The sequence below is a fragment of the Crocodylus porosus genome, unplaced genomic scaffold (assembly GCF_001723895.1).
Source record: "Crocodylus porosus isolate Cpor-Errol unplaced genomic scaffold, CroPor_comp1, whole genome shotgun sequence".
Taxonomy (NCBI): Eukaryota; Metazoa; Chordata; order Crocodylia; family Crocodylidae; genus Crocodylus; species Crocodylus porosus.
Genome location: NW_017728917.1, coordinates 35,301,972 through 35,329,878, shown reverse-complemented (window position 1 = coordinate 35,329,878; position 27,907 = coordinate 35,301,972). Strand labels below are relative to the sequence as shown.

At 43.7% G+C, this 27,907-nt stretch overlaps 1 protein-coding gene across 2 annotated transcripts in view; it reads left to right on the top strand.

Moving 5' to 3' along the window:
- ECM2 (extracellular matrix protein 2) overlaps window positions 1-16,802 on the top strand; it is a 39,992-nt gene extending 23,190 nt beyond the window's left edge. The window contains exons 6-10 of one of the 2 annotated variants that reach the window (XM_019537059.1): window positions 2,229-2,364; window positions 3,587-3,744; window positions 10,451-10,590; window positions 14,072-14,398; window positions 15,325-16,802. In XM_019537059.1, the coding sequence (XP_019392604.1) occupies window positions 2,229-2,364; window positions 3,587-3,744; window positions 10,451-10,590; window positions 14,072-14,398; window positions 15,325-15,532 (969 nt within the window). In that variant the 3' untranslated portion in view covers window positions 15,533-16,802. The remainder of the gene's footprint in view (window positions 1-2,228; window positions 2,365-3,586; window positions 3,745-10,450; window positions 10,591-14,071; window positions 14,399-15,324) is intronic. The other variant, XM_019537060.1, reaches the window with a different exon arrangement.
- The last annotated feature ends 11,105 nt before the right edge of the window (window positions 16,803-27,907 follow it).

Below are 27,907 nucleotides of genomic sequence, written 5' to 3'. Positions count from 1 at the left end.
CACCTTGCTGGGGTCGTTTGACCCCAGTACTCTTTCCTGCCATGGCAGGGGGTTGGACTAGATGACCTACGCAGGTCCCTTCCGACCCTAGAAACTATGAAACTAGTACGTTCCAGCCAGCTGCTGCATTTAAAGCAGGGGGGTTGCTTTAACTAAAAATCATTGAATGATCTTCAGTTAAAGTGCTCCCACCACCATTTTGAGGCATGGCAATGTAGATACACAAGATGCTGTGGGTGCTTTAATTAGACCAGCTCTCAGAGCCCCACCCTCCACTGCTGAAGCACATGTAAAAATGCCCTATAAGAATATTGTACAATGAGAACCCTGACTGTGACTGCCAATTTAAATTTTCATAGTCTATGATGTCTATGAAGGTTAACTCTGCAAAAAAAAAAATCATCTTTATATATTAAACAGATTTATCAGACTTGATACTGATTTTTCTGCCCCCCCTGCTCAAGTGTGGGGGAGGGCAGCCCCATCAAGGTTTTGCCCACCCCATTCCCATCTGGACCAAACAGTATGGACAGGCCCCAGTCTAGGGATGGCACCCTGAGGCAGGGGTGGGGGGCAGGAGAGGGGTTTAAAACCTCTCCCTGCCTGCACAGGACCCCAGGTCTGCCTGGAGGAGGGGGAAGAAACCCCTGCCAGCCCACTCCCCGCTTGAGTGGAAAGCGGGTGGCATGGTCACATTCTGGCTAGGGACTTGCATCCCCCAGATCCCAAAAAGGGTTTGACTGGGGGTGGGAAGCAGCCCCTGCCAGGCTTTTTCCAATCCCTAGCAGAGAGCAGGGGGCATGGCATGGCATGGGGCTAACAGGCTGAGGTGGGGGGCAGGAGGGTTTAAACCCTCTCCCTGGCCCAGGGGCTGCCTGGTGGGACTCGCATACTTCTGCCTCCCCTGTTCCCTGCTTGAGGACAGGGGGAAGTGGGCAGCCCCTGCCAGGGTCTTCTCCCTCACTGAAGTCGGGAGTGTGGCCGTGTCCTGGCTTGGGGCTTGCACACCAAAACAGAGAGGGAGGGGTTTTACTGTCCTATGATTAATTCATAGAATTGTTGAAAATAAGTGTTGGAAGGGACCTCAGAAGGTCATACCAGCCATGGCTTTGTCTACTCAGGTCTTAAAGACCTCCAAAGATGGAGATTCCACATGGCTAGCCCGTTCCAGTGCTTTACTGCCCTCCTACTAAGAAAGTTTTTCCTGGCATTGAACCTAAACTTCCCTTGTTTCAGCTTGACCATTAGTCATTTTTCTGTTATCTGCCACCACTGAGAACAGTCTAGTTTAATCCTTTTTGGAACCACCCTTCAGGTAATTCAAGGCTGCTACTGACTCCCCACTGAGCCTACTCTTCTCCAGACTAAATAAGTCCAGTTCCCTCAGCCTCTTCTTATAAGTCACGTGCTCCAGCTCTCTAACCATTTTTGCTGCCCTCTGATGGACTCACTCCAATTTGTCCACATCCCTTCTGTAGTGGGGGGAGGGTTGTGTGCACAAAACTGGACACAATACTTTAAATAATTCTATGACAGTGTGACAATGAAAAGAGTGCAATCTCTATACTGAAGACAAAAAAGAGACCTAACATAGACTAGTAGCCCACAGAGTCAATTTACTGAACAACAATGATTACTGTAGATTAAAGAGAAGTAGTTAACTGTGTTAGTCTGAAGTCAGGCAGAAGGCAGGTAGATTAACTGAATCAGAGATATGTAAGCTTTCGTGAGCAACGGCTCACTTCATCAGATGCTACAAAAAGAAATGCAAAGAGTAGGCTATCAAATAAAGAGAGTGATATGAATACAAAAGAGCGAAGGGAGTAGGTAGGGGGACATTAAAAATATGGTAATAAAGTTTTTGTGTGTCTGAAAATTCCTAAATACTTATAAAAAACAGCAGATGAACAAATTAAAGGCCGCATGGCTCAATGCTTTAACAGAAATGTAGCTTTATAACAGAAATATAACAGCATAGTAGGAGTGGTTGCTCACAATAAGGTTGTTGTTGAATGTTACTATTTGCATGTGCTAACTCTAAAGATTGTTAGGCAATATTAAAGTTAGTGCATGCTGTAACCAGTCACATCGTAAGGGTTAAATTTACTTAACCCAACAAACAGCATCAGAAACAAGTCAATGTGTTTGATAAAATATTATGCTTATTGGTTACCTAACTATGCAGTTTGACATACTGATAATGGAATTATTTTCCACCCCCAATTAAGATCCTGAAAAAGTTAAAACGTTTGTATTTGGATGGAAATTTACTAGTGCATATCCCCCCTGAATTACCATCAACTTTAGAAGAACTTAAAATAAATGAAAACCGTCTCCACGCAATTGATGAAGACAGTCTAGAAGGTATTTAAAAAATGCATACTGAACAGATAAATGAAAACAATGTGAAATTTAATACTGAAGATGTTGAAAAGGAAAGCATAAATATTTTGAGATTCTGGGCATTACATAAGATCCGAAGATAGCAATAGTATGTAGGAGTTTGAGAACAATTTCATTTGCCTTTTAGGTTGGAAAAGATTTCGCTACCTTTGGGCATGTCTGCATGAGATGCTTTACTTAAGCTTAGAACAAATTACTGCACAGTAAGTGTCACTGTCTACATGTGCAGAAGCTTACTGAGTAGAAAATTTACTCAGGAGTAATTACTGCACAGTACAGCATATGTAGACAGCTGACATGGAGCAAATGCGCTCCTGGTCAGCTGAGCAGCAGGGGGTGGGAGCTGCCTGTTGCTGGTGTGGGCTCCACCACCGCAACCCAGCAGCAGGAAGCTCCTGGCCCCCACTCCCTGATTGCAGAGCTGGGGTAGGAGATAAGAATGTCCCCAGGCCCCACTCTATAGTTGTGCAGCCAGGGCTGGGAGCTCCCTGCTGCCAGTGCAGGAGGCATTGTCAGTACTTGGTGCAAAGAAGTGGGAGGGAACTGTGGAGTACATTGAGAAAGCAAACAACATGACAAATAAAAACTTGAATGACAATTGATTTGTGGAAGAATTCTACAAGTTTTTTGGACATCTGTGTAGAATTTCATCACTGATATATTATTCTGTATGTACCCTAACAACAAACATGAGGTAAAATGACTTCTTAAGGAGCTCCGCTTTTGAATCTGTCTTACTTTCCCATTCTAAGAGGTGATAGACTACAACAATAATCCCACGTGGGTTCTTCCTGGAAATTTTAGCAAGAATAAAACAATTGAAAGCTATTTATTGCTTACACAAATTGTAATCACCAACACTTAAGTTGTATTTCTTTGTCATGTAACTATATCTAGGGTATCATGACATCTGTCTTCAAACAGGATGAGATACCCAGTTGATTTCTTTCCTCACTTACTAAGAATAAAATTAATTTTTACAGCTTATGAATTGGAGAATAAAATACTTTATTATACAAATATCTATTCAAGCAAATGTGGCTTTTTCAGTGCTTTGACTGGAGTCTGGTAAAGATAAAAATTATTAATAATGTCTCATGTCTTAATAAGGTATAAGAGATATTATATTTTAATAAGGTATTAAGTTACTGAAATGTATCTCCAATTATTTTATTTTTAACAGAATTAAAAAACTTGGTGACGTTGGAATTAGAAGGCAATAAACTTAGCGAAGCAAATACCAGTCCTTTGGCATTTAATCCTTTGAAAAGCCTGTCTTACTTGCGCCTGGGAAGAAATAAGTTTCGAATTATCCCACAAGGTCTTCCCCCTTCTATTGAGGTAACTTTTTAAACACATTCACTGAACTACCACTGGCAGGCTTCAAGAAAATCATTGTAGCAACTGCAAGTCATTACAGAAAAAAATTACTTATCTTTTAAGAAAACTCCAACAAAAAGTATGCTTATCAAAAACTCTAGACAACTCTGAAATATCTTTATGAACACAACATAAAAGACAAAGTAAAAGTTGACTTGATTAGCATCAGTTATGCCCATTTTACCACCCATCAATGAATTTACAAAACTATTATTCTGCTTTTTAACTGCTTCTTTGCTAATAAACTTTCCAATTTCTGCCCTCACATATTTTCTCTGTCCTCAGTTTTTTCCTTTCTGCAAATTTCAGGGATTCTTCTTTTATATCCTATTTTTGTCTGTTCCCATTCTTCTCAGCTGTATTGGATAAAGTCTCTCAATTATACTGGTTTGTCAAACCTTAACTTAATTTTCATTTCTCAGACATTTCTTCTCTGCAAAAACACCTTTTATTTCTCCTTCCTGATACATCCTCTACTTACCATAGTTTTTAAAGTTGACATTATCTAGGTATACTTTTCTTCCTCATTTAATCCTGTATCAAGTTCTACTGTCCTCTCTGTCAAAGTCTCTTTTTTGTTATCTGTTATTAACTTGATAGCTTTCCACAACCCGTTTCTTCTTTCTATATTTCCTGTCATCTCCTTGCTTTTATTCCTTCTCTTTTCCTTACAATGGAATTTCCCATAAGCTCTGGAGAAAAAAAAAAGTGAGATCACCTGCCTCCCCAACTACTGCATACATTTTTGTTTTAGCTACTGTGCACTATTGTTTTATTTTCTTCCCATTCTCCCTATGCTATCCTTTTCCCTCCGTCATCCTGCTATCTATTCTTCTTCAGTGGTTTTAACTTCATCTATTTTTCACAAAACAAAAGACAGGATTGCTTTGTCTTTGTTCAGTTATAAACAGACCTTCAATATTTAACAATGAAACAGCCACCAACAATAATTACATCCTCCAATTTAGGCTTTGGACATGTTATATTTGTCATGCTACAGAAAAAGAATGTTCACACAGTCCAGCCATCTCCAGTAATACAAAAAATGGCAGATCCACCAGAAAAAAGTCATTCTTTCAAAGTGTGTTAAATATCCTAGGCTGCATCTGCTTTTTTCTCAGATACCAGAGGAAGGGTATTTTGTACCCAAAAGCTCATCTAAGTCTATCTTAACTATGCAGCTGGTCCAATAATAGATATTGCCTACAAAAATCTTCGGCTCTTCCAAACAGGGCCTCTTTGTAGCCCTATGTTTTGTAGTGTCATGCAGCATGTAGATCAGTAGTCAGCAATGTTTTTCTGGTAGTGGGCCACCTTGACCCAGCTCAGGTCTGAGGTAGGTATGTGCTAGGACCTGACTGCTGCCATTTCTCCCCACCACCCAGTTGCAGTATGCCATGGGTGAAGCTCCCTGCTGCCCAACTGAAGTTCAGTGGAGGCAAGGATCCTCACTGCTGAAGCTCATGGCTCCTGACCTGTGGCGCATAGGCTGTCAACCCCTGGTGCCAATCCCACAGTCCTCTACTCTCTCTTCCCCTTCTTAGTGGGAGGGAAGGAGAACAGATGGCTTCCTTGAAAGCCTACCTAACTGCAGCGAGCTGTCACATAGCCCTGCTGGGACACTGCTGCAGGAGCACCTGATACGTTCACCACAGCTACAAGAGCACTGACAGTAACTGGTGCTCTTGTGATGGTGGCCACAGTAGTCTTCCTGTGGCACTGCTGCAGCTGAAACAATTGCTTCAGCGATCTGGAGCAACTGACCCAACACAGCATGGGGGAGCTGATACAGCTGCTGCCCGTCAGCAGTTACAGTGGCAGAGACAACAGCTGCTATAGCCAAGAGCAGCATCAGCTTTCAAACACAGCCTCCTGCTGAGAGCTGTTCTCTGCACCCCCATTATTTTGATGGAAGCTACAAGCTGATTACTATAATAGGCTGCCCCTCCCCTTGCCTCCTTCCCTGGGGAAGGAGAGGCCAGACTGTCAGTGATCTCCCTGGGGTCTGGAGTGAGCAAAGGAGCTGCCCCCCTTTTACCCCATAGATAGTAAGTACGCTTTTGATATGAACTTGTGATGCTCTAGGCAGGGGGCTGTGCATATGTGCACACCCCCATAGCGGTTTGTTTTTTGTAGCGCTAAAAAAATGCCGCAGCACTTTCTAGAGCTACAAATGAATGCATGTCCAGTGTCTTATTGACTACAGATTAGCAACTTGCTAGCTCTTTTTCTCTGCTTGGTAAATTCTACTTTTTCAAAAAACCTTAGTTCTTTTCTATTTCTTCACAAACCTCAAAGGTTACCCAATTTTTTCTAATATGCTTTATAAATTGCAGAATCTTCAGAGATGAAAACAACTTTGAGTTCTGTAAACATGTGTCTCATGTTTGCAATATATAAAAATACCAATATAAAGATCTGTATAATTATTCATGTTTTTCTGCATTCAGGTACAAGTAGTAAGTTACTTTCAATATAGCTTCTTCTCACAACCGAAAGAACAATTCTTCAATACTATTTAAAAAATGAAGTCACACAATGGGTGCAAACTGACTCATGGACTTATAGATTGTAAGGCCGGAAGGGACCTCAGAAAAGCATTGAGTCCAGCCCCCTGCACCAGGCAGGAAAGATAACTGGGGGTCAGGTGACCCCAGCAAGGTGACTGTCTATCTCCTCTTGAAGATTTCCAGGGTAGGTGATTGCACCACCTCTGGAGGGAGTTTATTCCACAGTCTGGATACCCCGACTGTGAAAAAGTTTTTCCTAATGTTGAATGTAACAGGGGCTCAGGTAGGAGCTTCCGTTACTGGGATAGTCATGGGAGCAGGTAACAAGGTGCACAGGTGGAAGGGAGGTCACACGGAGGGCTAGTCAGGGTAATCAGCCAGACGCAGCTGATAAAAACCCGGTGGCTAGCAAGCACAGTTTGCCTTCGGGCACAGAGAGGATGGACTACAGATTACAAAGAAGAGGAGAGAGAACCCTGATCTACAGCTCTGGAGAACCCTGAGACTACCTGTCCCAGGGAGGGACAGACGGACGTCAGGGAGAACAAGGGCTTACTGGCAACCGCAGCCAATCTGGTGAATCCAGGGAAAAGCCGGGAACCAGCGGGCTGAAGGGAACGCCAAGGGAGAATGCTACAAGCTAGAGCCCCGTGGCAAGAGCAGTCCAGAGCCATCCGCCCCACTGGCATGGATACAAATGGAGCCAAATCCTTGTAGGCAATGACAAGGAGCACTAGAGGCAGCTCCCAATCGGGGATCCCAGAAGGCACAGAGAACTCGCCCAAGCTAATGAATCAGTTAGTGGGGTGGACTCTATTGCTACAAAGTAACCTAAGTTGTTCAGGACTCTCAGGATTCCCTTGCTCCTTATCAACCCTGCCAATGTTCCCTTGCTAATGAAGTAATTAGCGAGGTGAATGCTACTCTGTAACCTCATGAGGTGAAATAAAACTTGCATTGTGAGAGTATATCACCTGGGTGGTATGTGGCGTTTCTCATCCCAAAATAACACTGAACATTTCTTGCTTTTTTCAATCCAAGTCGTGACAGACAAGTTCAGCAAGAGACTGAGCTAGACACACTTCACACGCTCACATTGAGCCTGAACTGATCTTCCAGGAGTTTGTGGCCATTAGTCCTGCTTTTCCCCTTGGCTACCCTGGTGAACAGTTGCTCACTGAGCACTTGATGAACTCCCTTAGTGTAGCAGTAAGCTGCTACCAGGTCCCCTTTCAGCCTTCTTGTTCTCAGGATGAAGAATGTCAGATCCCTTAACCTTTCCTCGTATGGCTTGCTTTGTAAGACTCTGATCATACGGGTGGCTCTTTGGACTCTCTCAAGCTTGTCCATGTCATTGTTAAAATGTGGTGCCCAGAACTGGCTGCAGTACTCCAGCTGCGGTCTCACCAGTGCTGAGTAGAACTGAAGAATCACCTCCTTGGTTTTGCTGGAAATGCATCAATTGATGGATGCCAGAGTATGATTTGCCCTGCTGGCTACAGCATCACACTGCCAGCTCGTATTCATACTGTGGTCTATTATTACCCTCAGGTCACTTTTATTCATGGTGCTAGTCACTTTGGTGCTGCCAAGCCTGTAGGTGTGTTGTGGGTTGCTTGTCCCAAGGTGGAGCACTTTACATTTCTCAACGTTGAACTTCATCAGGTTCTGATCTGCCCAACTTGCTAGCCTGTCTAGAGCCACCTGTATCTGCAGCCTATTTTCAAATGTGACATGGTTCCCCATAACCTGGTGTCATCCACAAACTTGGCCAGTGAGCTCTTCACCCCCACATCCAAATCATTAATAAAGATGTTGAAAAGTATTGGACCAAGCACTGACACCTGCGGGACACTGCTGCCCACTTCTCACCAGGATGACACAGATCCATTCACTATGACTCTCTGGGTCCTATCCTGCAGCCAGTTTCTCACCCAACTGACTGTCCTGGGGTTAAGCCCACAATCCTCCAATTTTCTAATGAGAATATTGTGGGATAGTAAATCAAAAGCCATTTGGAAGTCAAGGTATACAATGTCAACCTGCTCTCTCATGTCCAGGTGGCGAGTTACCTGGTCATAGAAGAAGATGAGGTTGGTAAGGCAAGACCTGCCAGCGACAAAGCCAGGCTGGCTGTCATTCAGAACCTTACCTTCTGCAAGCTTATCGCAGATAGACTACTTGATGAACTTTCCTAGGATTTTCCTTAAGATGGAAGTTAGGCTAACCGGCCTGTAGTTACCTGGGTGCTCCCTCCTGCCCTTCTTGTGGATGGGCACAACATTGGCCCTCTTCCAGTCCTCAGGGACTTCTCCAGAGCACCACGAGTTGTGGAAGAGTTTTGCCAGAGGTTCCGCAATGACTTCAGCCAGCTCCTTCAGCACTCTGGGATGAAGATCATCCGGTCCTGCTGACTTGTATATGTCTAGTCTTTTTAATTGGTCATACACTAATTCTACAGCAATAGTAGGAAAGTGATTAATACTACCATGCCCATCCTCTGTTCTACCTTGTGTGATTTTCCCCTTGGTCCACTGAACGACCAAGATGAAGTAGTCATTCAGGAGTTCAGCTTTCTCCTGGATGCTGGTAACCAGCTCTCCTGAGTTGTTGAGCAATGGCCCCACACTCATTTATTTTCCTTTTGTTCCCTATGTACCTAAAGAAGGACTTCTTGTCCTTGATTCCTGTTGCTAATCTAAGTTCGCTCGCTGCTTTAGCCTGTCTTATCTGTTCCCTGCAAATACAGGGCATCGTGGAATAAGCCTCCTTGGGGCCCACCCTGAGCTTCCATTGTTTATGAGCCTTTTTCTTCTTTCTTAAGACTGTAATTCCCCTGTTTAGCCAAGAGGGCTTCCCAGCACTTCTGTTACTTTTTCTCTGCATGGAAATGGACTTCCTTTGTGCTTCAAGGATCATGTCCTTAAGGAATAACCACTCTTCGTGCACACCTTTTGCCTTCGGTCCCTGGTCCTGCAGCACTTGCCCTACTAGTAACCTAAGCTTGTTAAAATTTGCATTTTTGAAGTCCAAGACTTCAGTTCTGCTATCCAATTTGTCTGCCTTAAGTCAGACAGTGAACATGATGATTTCACCCAGACTTCCTTCTACATTTAAATCGGTCACCAAGTCATCTCCTATGGCCAGGACCAAGTGTAGCAGAGCGTCACCTCTGGTTGGCCCATGCACCTCCCGAGTCAGGAAGAGCTCCTTGACACAGGTCAGGAAGGACTGTAACTGATCCAGCTTGGCTGAGTGTTCCTCCCAGGAGATATCTGGACAATTAAAATCACCCATGATGATCATGTCTCAACATGTGCAGCCTCAGTCAATTCTTGAGTGAACTCCAGATCGAGTTCCCCCCCTGGTTTGGTGGTCTGTAATATACACCTATATTTAGGTCTCTCTGGCTGTGCCTGCCCCCTCTTCCCCCCCAGCTTGACCCAGAGGGTTTCAAGCTGTCCATTTTTGGAGCTGATGTCAGCCTCCAAGGAGGTGTACTGCTCTTTCACATTGAGAGCAATACCTCCACCTTTCTTCCCCACCCGGTCCCTTCTATGAAGGGTGTAGCCCTCTATAGGTAGACTCCAGTCATGTGAGGACTCCCACCAGGTCTCTGTAATCCCTACCAGATCATAATGCACACTGGAGAGTAAGAGGGCTAGATCCTCCTACTTCTCCCCATGCTCCTGGCGTTAGTATATAGGCACCTGAGTCCTCCTCCTGAGGCCCTTGCCTTCCTGTCCCGCTGATGGAGAACTATTCCCTCTGCTCCCTCAAGAGTGGCTATCCCAGTGTCCCTATTTACAGGGCTTACTTGTATGTTGTTCCCTGGATGTTTGAATTTGTGTATTCCCATCCCCCAGCAATCTTAGTTTAAAGTCCTGTCCAGAAGATTGGCCACCCTGGCTGCAAACAGGGACTTACCTTTCCTCGTGAGCTGGATGCCGTCCCATCCCAGGAGTCCTCTCTCTCTGAAGTGTGCGGCTCATCATACAGAGACTCAGACAATTATTTTGTTATGTGGAAGTTGGTTATTTTATTATTGGGTATCATTTATATTAAAAGTAGCCTTTCCTTTTGACAACAGGAAACAAATCCTAATATTTTTATAATTTTATTTCATTTTATATTTTCCTTTTCAAACATACTTGTAGGAATTACATCTGGAAAATAATCAAATTGAAGAGATTTCCGAAATTTGCTTTAACCGTACCAGAAATATAAACCTCATTGTGCTAAAGCATAACAAATTGGAAGAAGACAGAATAGCACCTTTGGCTTGGATTAATCAAGAGTAAGTACTCACAGTCCAAGATGTACTTGTTTTGTTTCCTAGAACTATTAGTACACATAGCAACAAAAAAGGGAATATCTGCACTGTAATTTATTTTTAAAAAAATCAAAGTTCTATTTTAGAAGTCTACAAACAGCATGATATTCAGTAACAGACAACTACAAGGTACAGATCTAGAAACACCAGGATTATTCTATACCATGACACACGAGAAAATGACAGAAAGGCCCTGATAATGTCCTGCCATTGCAATGACAGAAATAATTGGTTAATCGATGCTCCGAGGATCCTAGGAAGAGCATTGCCATCAAAGAAGGCAAAACCCTCACATTCCTTGCCCAGATGACCTTCCTGACTCCAAATTTGGTTATCAGTTTGATTTCTAATTAGAAGATCAAGGAACCTATGAGTTTTTCATGTACTGGCAAGGACACCAGGACACCTTAATTAGAGCATACAACCTTAACTATAGGAATCCACTTGCCATAACACCAAGAAAAGCATTAAGGAGGGGGGAAACCATTTGTCTTCCTGGTCACTGTAAGTGATCAGCAAAAGACAGAAAAATAAGATATTATCAGGTACCTACTACACAACAAAAGAATAACCCCTACACTCAAACAAGGGGACAGCAAATACTTCACTTCACTTACTGAACACATACCAAAGCTCCCTATGCCATCCCTTCCATAAACATATGGGGTACTTTGCTCCCACTACTTTGCTCAGAAGAGCATTCCAAAACTTCACATCTCTGACTGGAATTTTTATCAGAGAATCAGACAATTTCTGTCTAAATTGGTACACAACCAGTTTGTAGTCATTTGTTCTTGCGAGTGTTTTTGTATCCTAAAATCCTCTTCTCCCTTGCAAATATTCACGCCACTAATGTATTTGTAAAAGCAAATACATCTTCTATCAATCTCAGTCTTGCTAATATAGACAAGCCAACCTCCTTTAATCTTCTTTCAGAAGTTTAGGTCTCCATTTTCTTAACCACCTCTGTAAGCCTTTTTTGAGCACTAGTGCCCAGACCACAGATAACATTCTAAGTGAGGTCTTATCAATGAGTTGGACAATGGTACTAGTGCTTCCTTACCTCTACTGAATGTATTTCAGTGAACACAACTTAGAATAGTATTACCTTTTATTACCTTTTTTCAGAAGTTATATCATAACTCATGGGCATCCTATGACTGATCGATATAACAAAGTCTCTTTTTCTTTTAGTTGTTTCCAATTTATGTGCTCTCATTTTATAGCCAAAATCCTTGTTAATTTCTAAGCACATGACTTCTCACTTTATTCTGCTAAACTTCAAGCCCCTTCTAATTTTATAGTCCAAAACTTTAAATTTTTTGTATAATAATCTGGTTCTCGTCTATGAACGCAATACCCCCAGTTTAGTGTTAGCTGCAAATTTCATGAAGTAACATGTAACTCCAGTATCAAAGTCACTAATAAAAATGTTAAACAGAATGCATCTTAAAACCAATCCCTGACCAATCTAGTCTCCCTTTGAGCAAGAAACGTATCCAGCTCACAGTTGTGGACTGATGCCCACCCTCCTCTTCCATTTGACCAAAACTTCCCATGAAGAATGATATCTGAAATTCTGATTCATTTTAGATAATTTAAAGCAACTGCATTGCTTTTGTTTCAAGAAGTCAGTTATATCATAGAAGCCATTATATTAGGCAAATAGCCTTGATTAAAAATTTAGCAGTATACAAAATCATTTTTAAAAATAATTTTGATATTATGGGTCAACTGCATTTATTGCAATTAATTTTAATCTTAAAGCTAAAAACTATTTTTATTCACAATCTAAAATGAACACTAATCAGTTGCATTCTGATTAATTAGATTATGCTGTATGAACATTAACTTTAAAGTATATATAGCCCCTCCACACATATTTTACTGGCCCAGTTTCCAATTGTTAAATACATGTAGGTTGTTATGGTCAACACCTATCCCAGTATCCTAGGTAAGAGAATTATAAAAATATAATTATAATTACATGATTAAAAAACCAGTAAGGCGTACATAATTATTCTCCTATTTGAAGGAAAAGACATTTTCCATTTTCTATGAGTTTCAAAACATGGGATTAATGGTAATAAAACATATCCTTCCTGCTGTGGGAAGTTGTTTGAGAGGTTACAGAGGGAACAGCTATGGCTTCTTAACTGGAAGGGCCATGCAAGATCCAGTGGAAATTCCACAGGATTTTGGAGTATTTGTCTAGAGAACAATCTTACATCACAATTTCAGTATTGTCACATGCTCCCCTCATCCTTTGCAAACATATTCCACCTGAAGATGAATTCTTTATTAGCTGTCTATGTACAATATTCTCTTGCCTTCAAAGAAAAGCAGTAAACATATGCAGGCTTCATGTCTTCTCAATATGAAGAAACTGAAGGAGACATGAAAAAACCTGGCAGAGATATATCAGCAACTGGATGGTATTACTTGTTTTTAAAAATATATCAGTACCTCTCTATGCATATAGGATGGATCCTACAACAAATCTAATGAAATTTCAGCTGAAGTCAGGTAAACTTCAAATCAGTGTCAATGGGGCAATGATTTAAAATTTAGCACATGAGACTAGTCCCAAGTGTAGGTCTGATCCTCCAGTCCCTATTTAAGTGTTACCTTGCTAAAGAACAACAGCACCAAATGCAAAATTGTCTATGGAAAAGGAGTAGATGGCAGTTAATTGTACACTAAAAATATTGACATTTTCTGGTATAACTCACTGTTGTAGATCTGAGTTTCTTATTGGGCATGTCTACATGGGCATTTAAGCACGACTAAATTTAATGTGCATTAAGCTAATGCGCATTAAACAATTTTTGGGAGGTGTCTACACATGCAGGGACTTGGCACTAAAGGGGTCTGCATTGTGTCCCCAGTGGCTGGGGAGACCCAGCACTAAAGTTAGTGACGGGTTATGTCTACATGTGCATTAATGCACTTTAACTAATAGTGCCTAAATTTGATACCTGTATTTGCAAGTATCAAATTTAAGCACCACGATTGGCCTAACTGTGCCAAATTAAAGGTGTCCATGCATAGACACACACTTGTAATGTGCAAAAATGAGCCTAATTTGTATTAATGCATCTCGTGTAGACAAGACTATTGAGTAGGAATTAGTTCTTTGAGGTTTCTAGCTTTCTACTTATTTTATGGCATATTTCCCCACAACACCAATACACAAGTGTAGATCTTGCCTAATTATGACTTTTATTTACCATTTGGATTGTTATTTTTAGATTAACAATTTCTAACCATATTCCCTAAAATTAATTCTCTTTTGACATAAACAAAGCACCCAGAGAAAAATTCACTTCCAAATAATTAATCAACTAGTTTTTGGCACTAATAATGTTATTCTGCACTAAATGCAACATTAACTTTGCAGCATACTGTATCATTTTTACATCTCTTTTTATCTCCTTTAATGCAGGAACTTGGAGTCTATTGACCTTTCTTACAATAAGTTATACCATGTTCCCTCCTATCTGCCAAAATCTTTATTGCACCTGGTACTCATTGGAAACCAGATAGAGAGAATTCCAGGATATGTATTTGGTCACATGAAGCCAGGGCTGGAATACCTCTACCTTTCCTTTAACAAACTTAACAATGATGGAATTGATCCAGTGTCCTTCTTTGGAGCATATCACTCTTTGAGAGAGTTATTTTTGGATCACAATGAATTAAAGTCTATACCATTTGGAATTGCAGAAATGAAAGCATTAAGCTTTCTGAGGCTGAACAACAACAAAATACGGTATTTTCAAACTTGACTTTTTAAATATTAAAATAAGATAATATTAAAAGGGATTTAAAAAAGGATTATGTTTTAAAATACAAGCTCTCTTTCATGAGCAACAGATTTTAAATAGTGAGCATGGGAATGAGTTTTGAATTCTCTATAACAATATTTTGTATAAGAGTCCAACTCATTTAAGAAAGAAAAGCATGGCCTAAGACTCCTTACGTTGATTTTAAAAAAGCTACAACACAACCTTGCTGACTCCCAGTGTTCTCCAAGAACTCACTTTATCATAGACCTAAGGTCAGACCGCAGCCAAGGCTACACTCAGGTTGGCACAGCAAACAAGAGTGCAGGAAAAGTTGATTCTAAGTCACCTTTCCCCTTTTTTGACCCTAGCACAAAGCAAAAACTAAACTGGTCGGCTAGAAGTAGTTATATCAACTTTATGCCACCTTTATGTGGGGAATTTGTAAATGTCCGTGTAGCACATTTTTCCAGCTACTTTGTGTTGCCCTGAGATCTGCAAAGTAGCTGAGTGATGGACCATGTGTGTTATCCATGTTATGAATGCAGTTCATCCAAACTGATTTCTAAAGTAAATATATTAAATTAAGATAACAGTGCAAAGAAAAACATTCAACTGTGTTACAAAAAGTAATTAGAGATGTAAATTCATTTTTAAATGAGCTTAATAAAAAAAATGTCTTTTTTACCATTGTTGTATTGTACATGAATAATAAGCAGTGGTTAATATTAATGTGACATTATTATTATAATTATCATTGTTGCTATTGTAAAACTAATAAAAGTTATATTGCTGATCAAATCCAAATGTTTTAAACAACATGGTAATCAGCATCTCTAAAATGAACTGATTAACAAATAACTTGCTAGTACTCTTTAATAATTAAGCCAGTATTTTTCATTTGATTACCCAGGACAGTCCCTTCAGAACGCATCTGTAGATCTAACATTGGTGATGATATTGTTGATGACACTAATGAGGAAGAAGAGGATGGAGATTCATGTTTGCAACATCTTCATCTTGAAAACAATTACATCAATACAAGGGAGATTTCACCTTATGCATTTTCCTGCATAAGATCCTATTCCAGTGTTGTGCTGAAACCACAGAAGATCAAATAAACACCATACTTTTTATGCAAAATTTATTTTTACATCTGTAATGACATTATTTATTCACTATCACATGCTCCAATGAAGTTAATTCCTAGTTAAAAATGTGTCTTTGCACTGTAGCCACAATTAACGAAAATAATGTGCCAAAAGCGGTATTTGATGAAGTATGTCACCTAAAAGCTGTTTGATTAGTTTAGTTTATCCTGTTAACACATGCATACACACACGCAAAAAGCAGTAATTAGATTAGGGTCTCTTAAAATTCTCTTGATAGTATTTCTGTTTAAATAGTGTAGACCTACTTGTACTCTCAGTTACACCTATGCAAATCTGCTGAAAATTGCAAGAACAGATTATGGCCAATATACTAAACTTGCCATATCTAGTCTGACTCCATAGATTTAAAAACAAAATAAATTAGATTGTCTACTATTTGTGTCATATTCAAGAAATACTTGATAGATTGCTTAAAAACTGTAGTGCTGGAAAAATAATAATTGCCAAAAATCTTGTAGTGTTAAACTACCTTCTAGTTAGAATTTTAGGGAGGAAGTGTTTAAGATCTTAATATAGTTACAAGTTTGTTCTTATGTAAAGATTTTGCTGTAGAACAAAAACTGGAAAGTTCAGTGCTAATACTATAAAAGAACTGAAACAATCTATATAACAAATTTTTGTAACATTTATTTTTACCTACGTATGCTTACTACCTATAGCTGTGCTTACTTAAAGATACATTGCTACACTCAGAAAATGTATAATGTAGACGGTAATGGTAAGTTCATTATGCCATTTTTCACTTCCATAAATAAGTGCAGCTGAAATGTTTCCAGTTAATGTAAAGTAATAATTTTAGATGTAAATTGATGAAGGAATGTTTAAATTTTGCATTTTACCTTATTAGCAGTAGAAGCATTCTATGAGAAATGCGTATAAATGAGCTTCTAATTCCCAAGAAAGTAGTTAAGATTTAAGGGATTTGCAACCACTTGAAGATTTTGGTCACCATAAGAAAAGAAAAGAAGCATTCAATCTTAAAATTTCTTTTTAAGTTTCTCCTTAAGTACTTTTAATACTTTGTACCAGAGTACTCTTTTAAACATAATAATTGCTAATTTATTATATACAGCATATACAATGTGCCCACATACACAGACTACTTGTTTTCTCTAACATTATACAACCATTTGTCTACAAAACCAGAATGCTATAAATTTATCTCTAATCCTGCTCTCATAAAATTAAGCTATACATAATAAAGCCCAAACTTAATTTATTTGAATGTGAAACAAATTATTTGCAATTTTGTGCACTGTTTTGGTAAAACTGGTATGGTATATGGCCCTTCTGCAGAAAGACTACATGGAGCATTTTGCTTAAGTATAGTCATACTGGCAGGCCATTCAGAAAAAATGACACACATTCTCATGCACAGTGTTCTGTTTTTAACAGATGTATTTAATAATTTAAAAGCTTTTGCATTTCTACATATTGAATCTTTTATTTACATCAGTCAGATCAAGGATATGGGCAAGCATTCATTTAAAGCATTTACAAACTCTGCTATAATTTGAAGTGCTTTAAATTTGGAGTTTTTCAGCACTGTGCAACCATACAATCCTTTTTCCATCGGGGCACTTCAAAATGGCTGCAAAAGTCCAAACTTCTGTGTTGCAAGAAGATTACAGATAAAGGATTTGTTTTGCTGAATCCTGAAAGAGGTGTGGCTGGGACTTGGATTACAGACAGATTACACCATAGAGTACTCAAGGAGTTGGCAGGTGTCATAGCCCAGCCATTGGCAAAAATAGTTGAAAATTCGTGGTGCTCAGGTGAAGTACCTGAAGACTGGAAGAAGGCCAATGTGGTACCCATCTCAAGAAATGGTGGAAAGTTGATCCTGGGAATTACAGGCCAATCAGCTCGACCTCAATTCCCTGTAAGCTTTTAGAGAAAATTATCAAGGAGACCCTTCTGCATAAGTTGGCTGAAGGCAACATCCTAAGGGATAGCCAGCACGGGTTTGTCGCGGGTAGGTCTCGCCTGACCAATCTCATCTTCTTCTATGACCAGGTGACATATCACCTGGACAAGGGAGAAGAGATTGACATCATGTATCTGGACTTTAAAAAAAAGCCTTTGCTCTGGTATCTCATGACCTCCTCACGGAAAAATTGGCCAACTGTGGCCTTGGCTTCATCACAGTCCGATAGCTGGGTACTTGGCTCCGAGGTCAGACCCAGAGAGTAGTGGTCGATGGTAGCAAACCATCATGGCACTCCGTGACCAGTGGTATCCCCCCAAGGCTTTGTCCTTCGACCGGTTCTTTTTAACATCTTTATCAATGATGTGGACATTGGTATCAGAAGTGCACTGGTTAAGTTCACCGATGACACTAAACTTTGGGGCATGGCATTCCACACCAGCTAGTGATCCAGGCTGACCTGGATAAATTTAGTAAGTGGGCGGATACAAACCTCATGCCTTTCAATATAAATAAATGTAAGGTACTCCACCTCGTGAGAAAAAACCCACAGCATGCTTATAGGGTCAGCAGTGCTACACTTGGTAGCACCACAGCTGAAAGAGATCTGGGGGTCATGACTGACCACAAGATGAACATAAGCCACCAATGCGATGTTGCAGCTGGCAAAGCACACAATACTCTGGCTTGCATTCATAGATGCTTCTCAAGTAAATCTCAGAATGTCATCCTCCCACTGTTCTCGGCTGTGGTGAGGCCACAGTTGGAGTACTGCATCCAGTTCTGGGCTCTGCAATTCAAGAAGGATGTCGAGACACTTGAGAGAGTCCAAAGGAGAGCCATGCGCATGATCAGAGGGCAAGAGAAGAGGCCTGTACATCAGGATCTGGGGGAATGCCTGTTTACCAGAGTACCCCAAGGAAAAACAAGGACCAACAGTCATGAATTCCTCCAAGACTTTTCTAGCTTGGACATAATGCAAAATTTCTTTACTGTCCGAGCCACCAAGAACTGGAATAGACTCCTTCTAGTGGTGGTTTAGGCACCCAATATCAGACCCATGCTATAAAATAATAAGAGTGATGGTTCATTTAAAATGAAAATTGTTGGCAGAGACCTGAAACACTCATCATATGTGCATATCCAAACTAAAAGAGCCAGAGCAAAAGGCTGAGCCAGTGTAACTAAAGTACTCAAGGAAACCACGTATACATTTCAACTGAACTAGCAACTAATGAAGACAAAAGACTTAATATACATTTCAAGCAAAACCTGTAAAAAAATGCCCTATTAACATGTATGTGACAAATGCACCTTGCTAAACACATCCGCACATTTCTCAAAACAGGCATCCAATGTCTAAGGTGTTATAAATGTCTCAATCATTCAATATATGTCTGAAGTTTTGTAAATAGACCATCTACAAGCTATTGCAAATTTGCCCCATTGATAAGCAAATACCCAAAGACAGGTCCAGTAACCAATGCCTTTAAGCATCTCGTTCAACCACTTAAGCCCCATCACATTTAACTACAAGAAACACAACTCTACACCTGGACAAATCCAAAAAAACAGTAGCCAGGCAATTTAACAACTGTAATGTAATGGTCACCCTTTTCCTCCCTGTTTTGTTTGGACATTAGTTGACCAACCATCAAGGAAAAATTGTTTGAAGCCCTACAATTAAAACAGTATAAAAAGCAAGACAGAATTGCCAGCAAGGTGTGCAGTCCAGAGAAAATCAAGAAGCCATCCTGCACCACCTAGCGTGCGAGTGGAAGACCCACTCTCTGTGAAAGCTGACAAACTACTTCCTTCCTGCTTGGGTAAAAATCTCTTGCAACTAAGATAATACAAGGACTACTAGCTCATTTTATATTGGGAAAAAGTCCTTCTTCTGTCATTTAGTTTTATAGCTTGTTGGTAGTTATTAATAGCAAATAGGTTTGCTTTAATCAACCCAGTGATGTGCCAATTCTTAAAGCACTATGTTTAAAAATCTGTTTTTTAAGTGCAACAGTAGCATCTGGAAGCTGATCAGACTCCAGTACATGGACATGTCCACAGTGGGACTGGATATGCAAAAGATGAGCCACACCATCTAGAGGGTACCACAGCTCATCTGCCTCACCAACCCCTAGGAAGTCATTGCTGGATTTGCCCACATAGGCTTTCCAAACAGCATAGGGGTCATCAGTGACGCTCCCATTCCTATCTTGTGCCCTGCCCACCACAGTACATCAACCATAAGAATTTCTTCTCCATTATGGTACAGGGGTCATGTCTATACATTCATTAATGGGTTTTTGGTAACGTGCATTAAATTTAGTACCTGCAGTATGAAGTACTAGAAAAATCACATTAGCATATTTTAATGTGCATTAGTGAAATCACACAGATTTTGTGTGATGCTTTAATGTGCATTAAAATAGGCTAATGCACATTAAAGTGCATGTGTAGACATGTTCAGGGTATCAGAGGCCACCAGGGACAGTTCACACATCACCACCAGCTGGTTAGTCAAGGTCTATGGCACCAGGATGTTTGGAAACTCCGGGTTGATGCTCCTGAAGACCAGGGATCTTGGTTTTCCATTTGCCACAGAAAAACACAGATGTTTCCCTTTAGAGGAGAAAAATGTAGGAAACAGAGGTTTCCCTTTGCAGGCTGGCAGAGTTCCAGCCCACAAGGGGCTTGTTGGGGTTGGGGGGAACAGGACTTAAGGGGTGCCACATGCATGTGTGCATGTATATACATGCACATGGCCAGCAATACAGACACACAATGGAGGAGAGCAGCTTCCCCAGCTGCCTGCAGGTAAGTCTATGGGGGGAAGGAAGCATAGGCAGCATGGGCATAGGCAATGCATGGGGGTCGGAGGGGCAGACTGAGGTGGCCATGGTGAGGGAGGAAGTGGGGCAGGGTTAGTAGCTGAAGCTAGGGGTGTCCATGACCAGGGTGGGACTGTGCAGCTGCGGGACTGGCTGAGGGAGCAGGAAGAAGCCATGGGTGGCTTTTCCAGAGGTGGTGGAAAGGGTGCCTCCCTGCTGCTGTGCGTACTCCTGAGGAGGGGTTCTGTGCCGGAGGAAACACATGGTGGAACATGGGAGGGCATGTGACCTCCCATCCCCAGATTTGTGCATGGGGCAGAGAACGATGTGGACTGCCTGCTGCAGGGCTCAGGACTCTCCATCCTGCTGCCTTCCCCCAGGAGCCTCCATGGCCCAGTGGGCGGGACCCGGCTCAGAAGGGCAGAGTGGGGCAGGTAGGCTTGGTGACACTGCCGGGACCCCACAACAGCTGCACTGTCATGGTGAGGGACTCTCTGCCCACCTGGCAGTAGTAGGGGTTGCAACAGCATGGAGTTTTGCTCCCTGTTGCCACCCTCCCACACTGGGTCTCACTTGCTGGGCTGCGGAGGCCCCCAAAAAGAGGGTAGCAGGGTGGGGAGCCCCAAGCCCCACAGTGGGCAGCCCACATTCTCCTCCACTCCATGGGCTCTTCTCAGCTCCCTTCTGACCATACCAAGTTCAGAAGTGGAGGAGGCGGGCTCTGCACTCTGTTCCAGCTGCAGGTGCTGCTAGGTCCTGCAGCCCTGGCAGCTGAAGGCCCCCTCCAGCAGGGTTGGGAGGACAGGGGGCTGTAGGTCAGGAGGGTCACCAGCAGGGCTTGGAAGGGTGGGGGACTGTGGATAGGTAGTGAGGGGCACTGGCAGAGCTGGGGGTGGGGGGGGCTGCGGGTTAGAAGTGAGGGGCAATGGCACAGGTGGGGTCCAGGCACTGCCATATCAGGGCTGTTCAGGGCCACAAAACAGTGGTAGGGACAGCCACAGCTGGAACCACGTCTTGATGAGTGAAGGGGGCAGGAGATGCTCTGAGTTTCCCTGATTTAAAAAAAACAAAAAAACCTCAAAATTAAAGGCCAAAATATATAAATATTTAGAATTTTATTATAAAGACTGAGACACAGTTAGGCTTCCCAATTGCTTTAAAATTGTAAATATATCAATAAAACATTGTGTTCAACTGATACCTATATTGTGGCATTTCATTTTAATTGCAGAAAAATGTGGATTTGGGGTTTTTAAATTGAAGAATTTGGGAGTTTTTACCCGAGAATTTTGTATTTTTAAACAGAGAAACCAGGATCCCTGCTGTTGACTGATGAGAAGATGACAATGGGCTAACCAGGATCAAGGTCACCAAATCCTTAGATGCAGGGGTAGCCAGGTCACCAAATCCTTAGATGCAGGGGTAGCAGTGGACATAGTCTTTCTGGACTTTCAGAAGGCCTTCATCACTATCTCTCACCCTGTTCTCATTAAGGAACTGGGGGACTGTGGTATCGACACCTACACAGTCAAATGGGTTGCCAACTGGCTGGAAGGCTGCACCCAGAGAGTGGTGGTGGATTGGTCATTTTCAACCTGGAGGGATGTTGGGCAGTGGGGTTCCGCAGGGCTCGGTCCTCGGGCCCGCGCTGTTCAATATCTTCATCAGTGACTTGGATGAGGGGGTAAAAAGCACCCTGTTCAAATTTGCTGATGACACTAAGATGTGGGGGGATGTGGGCACGCTAGAAGGGAGGAATAGGCTACAATCGGACCTAGAAAGGTTACAAGGGTGGGCAGACGAGAATAGGATGGGATTCAACACTGACAAGTACAAGGTGATGCACCTAAGGAGGAAGAACCAGCACCATACCTACAGGTTGGGGAACTCCCCTCTCATCAGTGCAGAGGCAGAAAAGGATCTTGGAGTCAACACTGATGCCAAGATGAACATGGGCCAGCAGTGTGGGGATGCAGTCAGGAAGGCCAACCATACCTCGTCATTAATCCACAGATGCATCTCAAGCAGGTCCAAGGAGGTGATCCTCCCCCTCTATGCGGCACTGGTCAGGCTGCAGCTGGAGTACTGCGTCCAGTTTTTGGACTGACAGCTGCCTATCCACCAAGTCTATAACAGTGCACAGTGAGAGAGAACCTGTCTCCCCCTGGGTCTCGCATGAGTCTCCTATGCCTCCCTGGGTACTCCTCGTCTCTTGTGTGCTTTCATGTCTCCTACCTCACATGTGGCTGGACAAGTAGTTTAGTAGCTCCTAGAGTCAAGCACCAGTCTCCTTTATTAGACCTCTACCATGCAGCAGCCAGAGTGAGAGCATGAGGGAAAGTGAGTGAGCTTGTGTACGGGCGCCCCTAGGCTGGAGTAGTCTAGATAATAAACTGGCCAGCTGGAAGAGCAACCAACTCTGACTGGAGAAGCAGCCAGAGAAAAGAGAGATAAATGGGGAGACAGCCAGTCTCCCATCTGTATTTATTTGTGTGTCTTGGGTGAGGGCTGCATAGGTCAATATCCCTTGTGGGTGTGAGGTGCTGCCACAGCGGTGGAGTGCTGGGCGTGAGAGCCAAGATTGCTTTGGCACTTTCTGCATGGAATTTCCTCATTGATTGCCTTGTTCTTGTGTGTGTGTGTGTGTGTGTATATATATATTCTTGTTGCCTACTGTTGTTGATGGTATTAAATTGTTGATGTTATGGTTGGTTGTTAAGAATCTAATACATTATTACCCCTCCTATTTGTGTCCCTTGCAGTCTTGTATAATTTCCCCAGTTAATTATTATGCCCAGGCCTGTTTAGCCCTCTATCAACCACCTTCCTTCAGCAATTCGGCCATTTAAGGACAACTGGGTACCTTCTAATTGGTTGTCCCGACTGCCTGCTAACAACCCCTCATTATATGAGGTATCAGATGAAGACAATTCAAAATGTAGCATCTTCTGTAACTTGGGTCTGCAGAGGTCCCAGCCTGTCACTGTTTTCAGAATGGGAAAGGAGGGAGTTCAGTCTGGGTTTTTTTTAGCATCCCCCCCTTCCGAGGTCAGGAGGCTCCAATTCACCCACTCCACCCTTCTGCACTGGCTGGGGAGCCCCAAGAATGAGCTCCCTCCTCTGCCTTTCCCCCCTTCCATTGTAAAAACAGAGCATGGCAGAAAGCTGTGGGAGCCTGCCTACAGGCTCCCAGCCCTCAGCTAGATTCCCCTCCCCACTGGAACCAATAGCGAACTTCTGTTTGGTTTGTTTGGGTTAATGCTGTAACTCAAAACACTTCGCAGAAAATGTTGTGAGTTACAGTTGGGAGCTACACTTCTGTCTGCACCTCTAGTATCTCCCTTGGCTTGTAGAGCCTTGCACCAGGTACCTGGATACCAGGAAAATACTATTCAATTACTGGCTGAGTAGCTGCCACATGACTGTGGAGTTCATCTTTTATGCACCTAGGTCCACTAGAAGGCACTGCTTGGAAGTGGGGGTTGGATGCCACTGGGCACATCTACATGTGAAATTAATGCAAATTAATAAATTGCAGTGCATGTTGCATTGGAGTTTATTGCTCCCAGGTGCCACATCTTCACGTGCGCCTGCAACTTCAGCACACTGAGCTGGACTGGAGCAGCCCCAGCTAGCAGGGGTCCCGAAGGGCCAGCCTGGGGCTGCTCTGACCCAGGTCAAGGTGCTGCAAAGGGGCTGGCTGAGGCATGAGAGGCCTTAGTGTGGGCAGGAAGCCCCACACTGAAGCACCCACATGCCCCAGGAAGCCCCGTCAGCATCTACACATACGTTGCTCACACTAGGATAGTGCTTGTATTTACAAGTGATAATCTGCAGTGGACTTAGTTTCCTGGGGTCTAATAGGGCTGCATGTTTAGACGCTGAGACTTTACTGCAGAACTAATTAGGCAGCTCCGCATTAAACACCTAATGTAGGTGCAGCCACTGAACATTAATTACATACCCTGGAAGGTTGTTTCAGCCTGTATCCTGCCCAACATCTGCAAGGCCAAGGGAGATGTTTAGGTCACCTAGACACAGCAAGCTGCTACAAATTGTAAGATTTGGAGCCCAGGGTGCAAAACTGCCAGGACATTCTCATTAGAGAACTAGAATCCACAGGATGGGTGTCAGGCAAATCTAGGGGTTGGCATGCCTTTGCACCCAACAGCAATTAGACAATGTACTGTGATCTTGGAGAAGTGCAATTAGTTGCAAGTCACGGAGGTGGTTCCTTGAAGCCACAGGGAAATGGGAAGCAGAGCACTGTGGAATGCTGCAGGTCCAACCAATCCCTAGTCCCCAACTGAACTCCTCTGAAGAGTACAAATGTTACAAGAAGCCTTTCATAGTAAGGCACTTCAAAGGTGCTCCTGCTTTGTTTTTTTTTTCCAGGCTGATTTCTGCAGAACAGTCATTTTTAATAACACAATGGGTGCATCTACACATTATTAGTGTGATGCAATAAGCTCCAGCACAGTTCACACCAGAGTCAGCTGCTCCTTAGGGCAGCATTTACACCTGGGACTGGGCCTGGGCCTACAAGTCTGAGCCAGGGTGGAGCAACCCCCAGCTGGCAGAGAGTCCAAGGGGTCACCCCTGGGCTCTGGGTGGTGGCGTCAGGGCTGGCTGGGGCAAAAGGGTGCTACAGTGTGGGGCTAGCCGGCAGGCAGCCCTTGCACCTTAAGCACCCTCATGCCCCAGCAAGCCTCTATCACTATCTACACATGCATTTCTACATATGAACTAAATTACCCTACTGTAGGACAGTACTGTCCCTGACAATACTATCCTACAGTGGAGTTAATTGATTTACTGTGCCCTAATACTGCACACATGTAGACCATGATGCTTTACTACAGAGCTAATTACTCAACACCACATTAAAAGAGAACATGTAGATGTACCTTATGGGCGTGCCGAGACAAGCGTGCATGTGCCTCTTGCAGCGTCTCAAACCCCTTTGAGACAAAAAAATGTTCCCCACACCGCAAATTTGCAGCGCATGGGCAAAAACAATATCCTGGGGGAAAAAGCAGGGCAGGGCATGGTCTTCCACAGAGCATCTCTGTAGTTTCCCTGGTGCTGAAGCACACTGCCTGCCCGTGTGGGGCAGGCAGCAATGCAAGCTGCAGGGACCTGGACCCAGCTTCATGCTAGGTAAGTAGGGGGTTGGGGAGCTGGAGAAAGGTGGGGAGGGGACTATGGGGCTCCACCCAGCCCAAGCCCCTGTTCATTCCCTCCACCCGCATTCATTCCCCCAGCTCCACATTACCCCCACCCCCTGATCGCTCCCCCTGCTCCCTGTTTGTTGCCCCCACTCCTTGTTTGTTCTCCTCCCTATTCGTTCCCCCAGCTCCCCATTCATTCCCCCTGCCCCCATTCATTCCACCAGCTTCCCATTCCCTAGCTCCCAGTTCATTCCTTCCACTCCCCATTCATTCTTCCCTGCTCCCTGTATGGTCCTCCAGCTCCCCGCTCGCTCTCCCAGCCCCCCCCACTCACCAGCAGTAGCAAGGCTGGAGACAAGCAAGAGAATGAGCAGGAGGCTGAAGATGAGCAAGGGAAGGAGCAGGAGGCTGGAGACAAGCCCCTGGACATGAGCTGGACTTCCTCTGCTGTCTCCAGCCTCCTGCTCGTTCTCCTGCTCTCTCCAGCCTCCTGCTTGTCTCCAGCCTTGGGAGGCTGGAGATGAGAAGGAGAATGAGCAGGTGGTTGGAGATGAGCAGGGGAAGGAGCAGGAGGCTGGAGACAAGCCCCTGGAGATGAGCTGGAACCCACACCCACAGCAGAGGCAAGCAGGCAGTGGATCATGGCTGTGGCTCTGACTTGGCTCCAGCCCCAGCCCCAGCCCCAGCCCCAGCCTCACACAGTCACCATCCCACACCTCTGCCCTGTTAGTCCAGCCTCACTGACCTGTCCTGATCCTGAACACCACTGCCCAGGGGACCCATCCCTTATAAGGAGTTTTGATGAGTTGTTGTGCAGGGTAGGGTGGTGCCAGTGCTGACTCAGGCCACGACAGCTCACTAAAATTGCCTACATGGCTGTCGAGCTCAAATAATTGCTCACCCCCGGCTAGAGCCTTGCATAAGAGACAACATAGATGCACAGGAGATATCAGCAGCAGTAAATCACCCTGAGACTAAGCCAGCAAGCTGAATCAGGAAACACCTGCAGCAGCTAAGGGAAGTATATAAACACAGGCCAGCAGGGGGTAGTGCCAGGGAGGTATATAAACACAGGCCCAAAGCCAGGAGAGGCAGTCTGGAGACTGCCGAGGCAAGAGCCAGGAGAACGCAGGAACTATCCTAGCTGGCACTTGGGTTGTCTTGAAGGAAGGTAGACAGATTGCTGATACCCCACTGGGGCACAGTACCAGGGGTAAGGGGAAGCCTTATCATGCAGGCAGGTTGTTTAATGTTTGGACTCAGAGGGGTTTTAGTATGTGTTTGCTAGAAGGCTTACTCTTTGGTTAGTGTCAACCGGTTGTTTGGGAGTGGCTGAAAGGGGAATGAGTGGAGGCCATGGTGGGGCACTTGAGGGGCACAATGATGGTTTAAACCCACCGTGAAGTGCCAGGGGCATGCCAGTGTTCAGAGGCCTTGATTCAGGACATACCATAGATTTTAAGCCTGGGAGGGGGGTATTTTAAAGCCCAAAGAGAGGACAAGAGAGACTGAAGCTTAGGTTGGGCAAGAGCCAGGCAAGGGCCAGGAGGACCAGTACCAAATAAGGGCAGAACAAGGGCCAGGGGGTCCTGTGCATAAAAAGGAGAGAGACGAGGGCCAGGAAGGCCCAGAAGCTGAAGCAGGTTCAGCACGTGTATTGCCCAGCTGGATTAGGCAGTTAAGTGCTTGAACTGAAAGCCAGGTAACACACAGTGGCCCTAGGCTAAGGGAACCAGTGAAAGAAAAGGGGCTGAGGCTGGGAAGGCTGTGACCCTGATAAAGGTATAGAGGCCTGAGTAACCTGGTATCAGGTTGGGGCCAAGTGCCCACCAAAGTCATTAACTGGTAATACTTGTGAGGCATGGCAATGGCTATAGGGGAGAACAGAGACCATGGATTTCATAGACATAGGGCTAGAAGAGACCTCCGAAGATTGAGGCCAGCCCCCCACCCAAAGCACACAAAGTCAGCTGGGGTCATAGGATCCCAGCAAGATAAGCATCCAATTTGCTTTTGAAGGTGTTCAATGTAGGTGCTTGAACCACCTCCGATGGCAGGCTGTTCCAGACCTTGGGGACTTGGAGAGTAAAGAAATTCTTCCTTATGTCCAGCCTGAAACGGTCTTGCAGGAGTTTGTGACCGTTCGACCTCATCATCCCTCGGGGCGCTCTGGTTAACAAACGTTCCCTGAGATACTGGTGGTTACCCCTGATAAACTTATAGGAGGCCATCAGATCACCCCTGAGACTATGCTTTTCCAGGCTAAAAAGCCCCATGGCTCTCAGCCTGACATTGTAAAGTCTGTTTTCCTGACCTCTGATCATACGTGTGGCTCTTCTCTGGACTCTCTCAAGCTTCTCCACATCCTTTTTGAATTGTGGAGCCCAAAACTGGA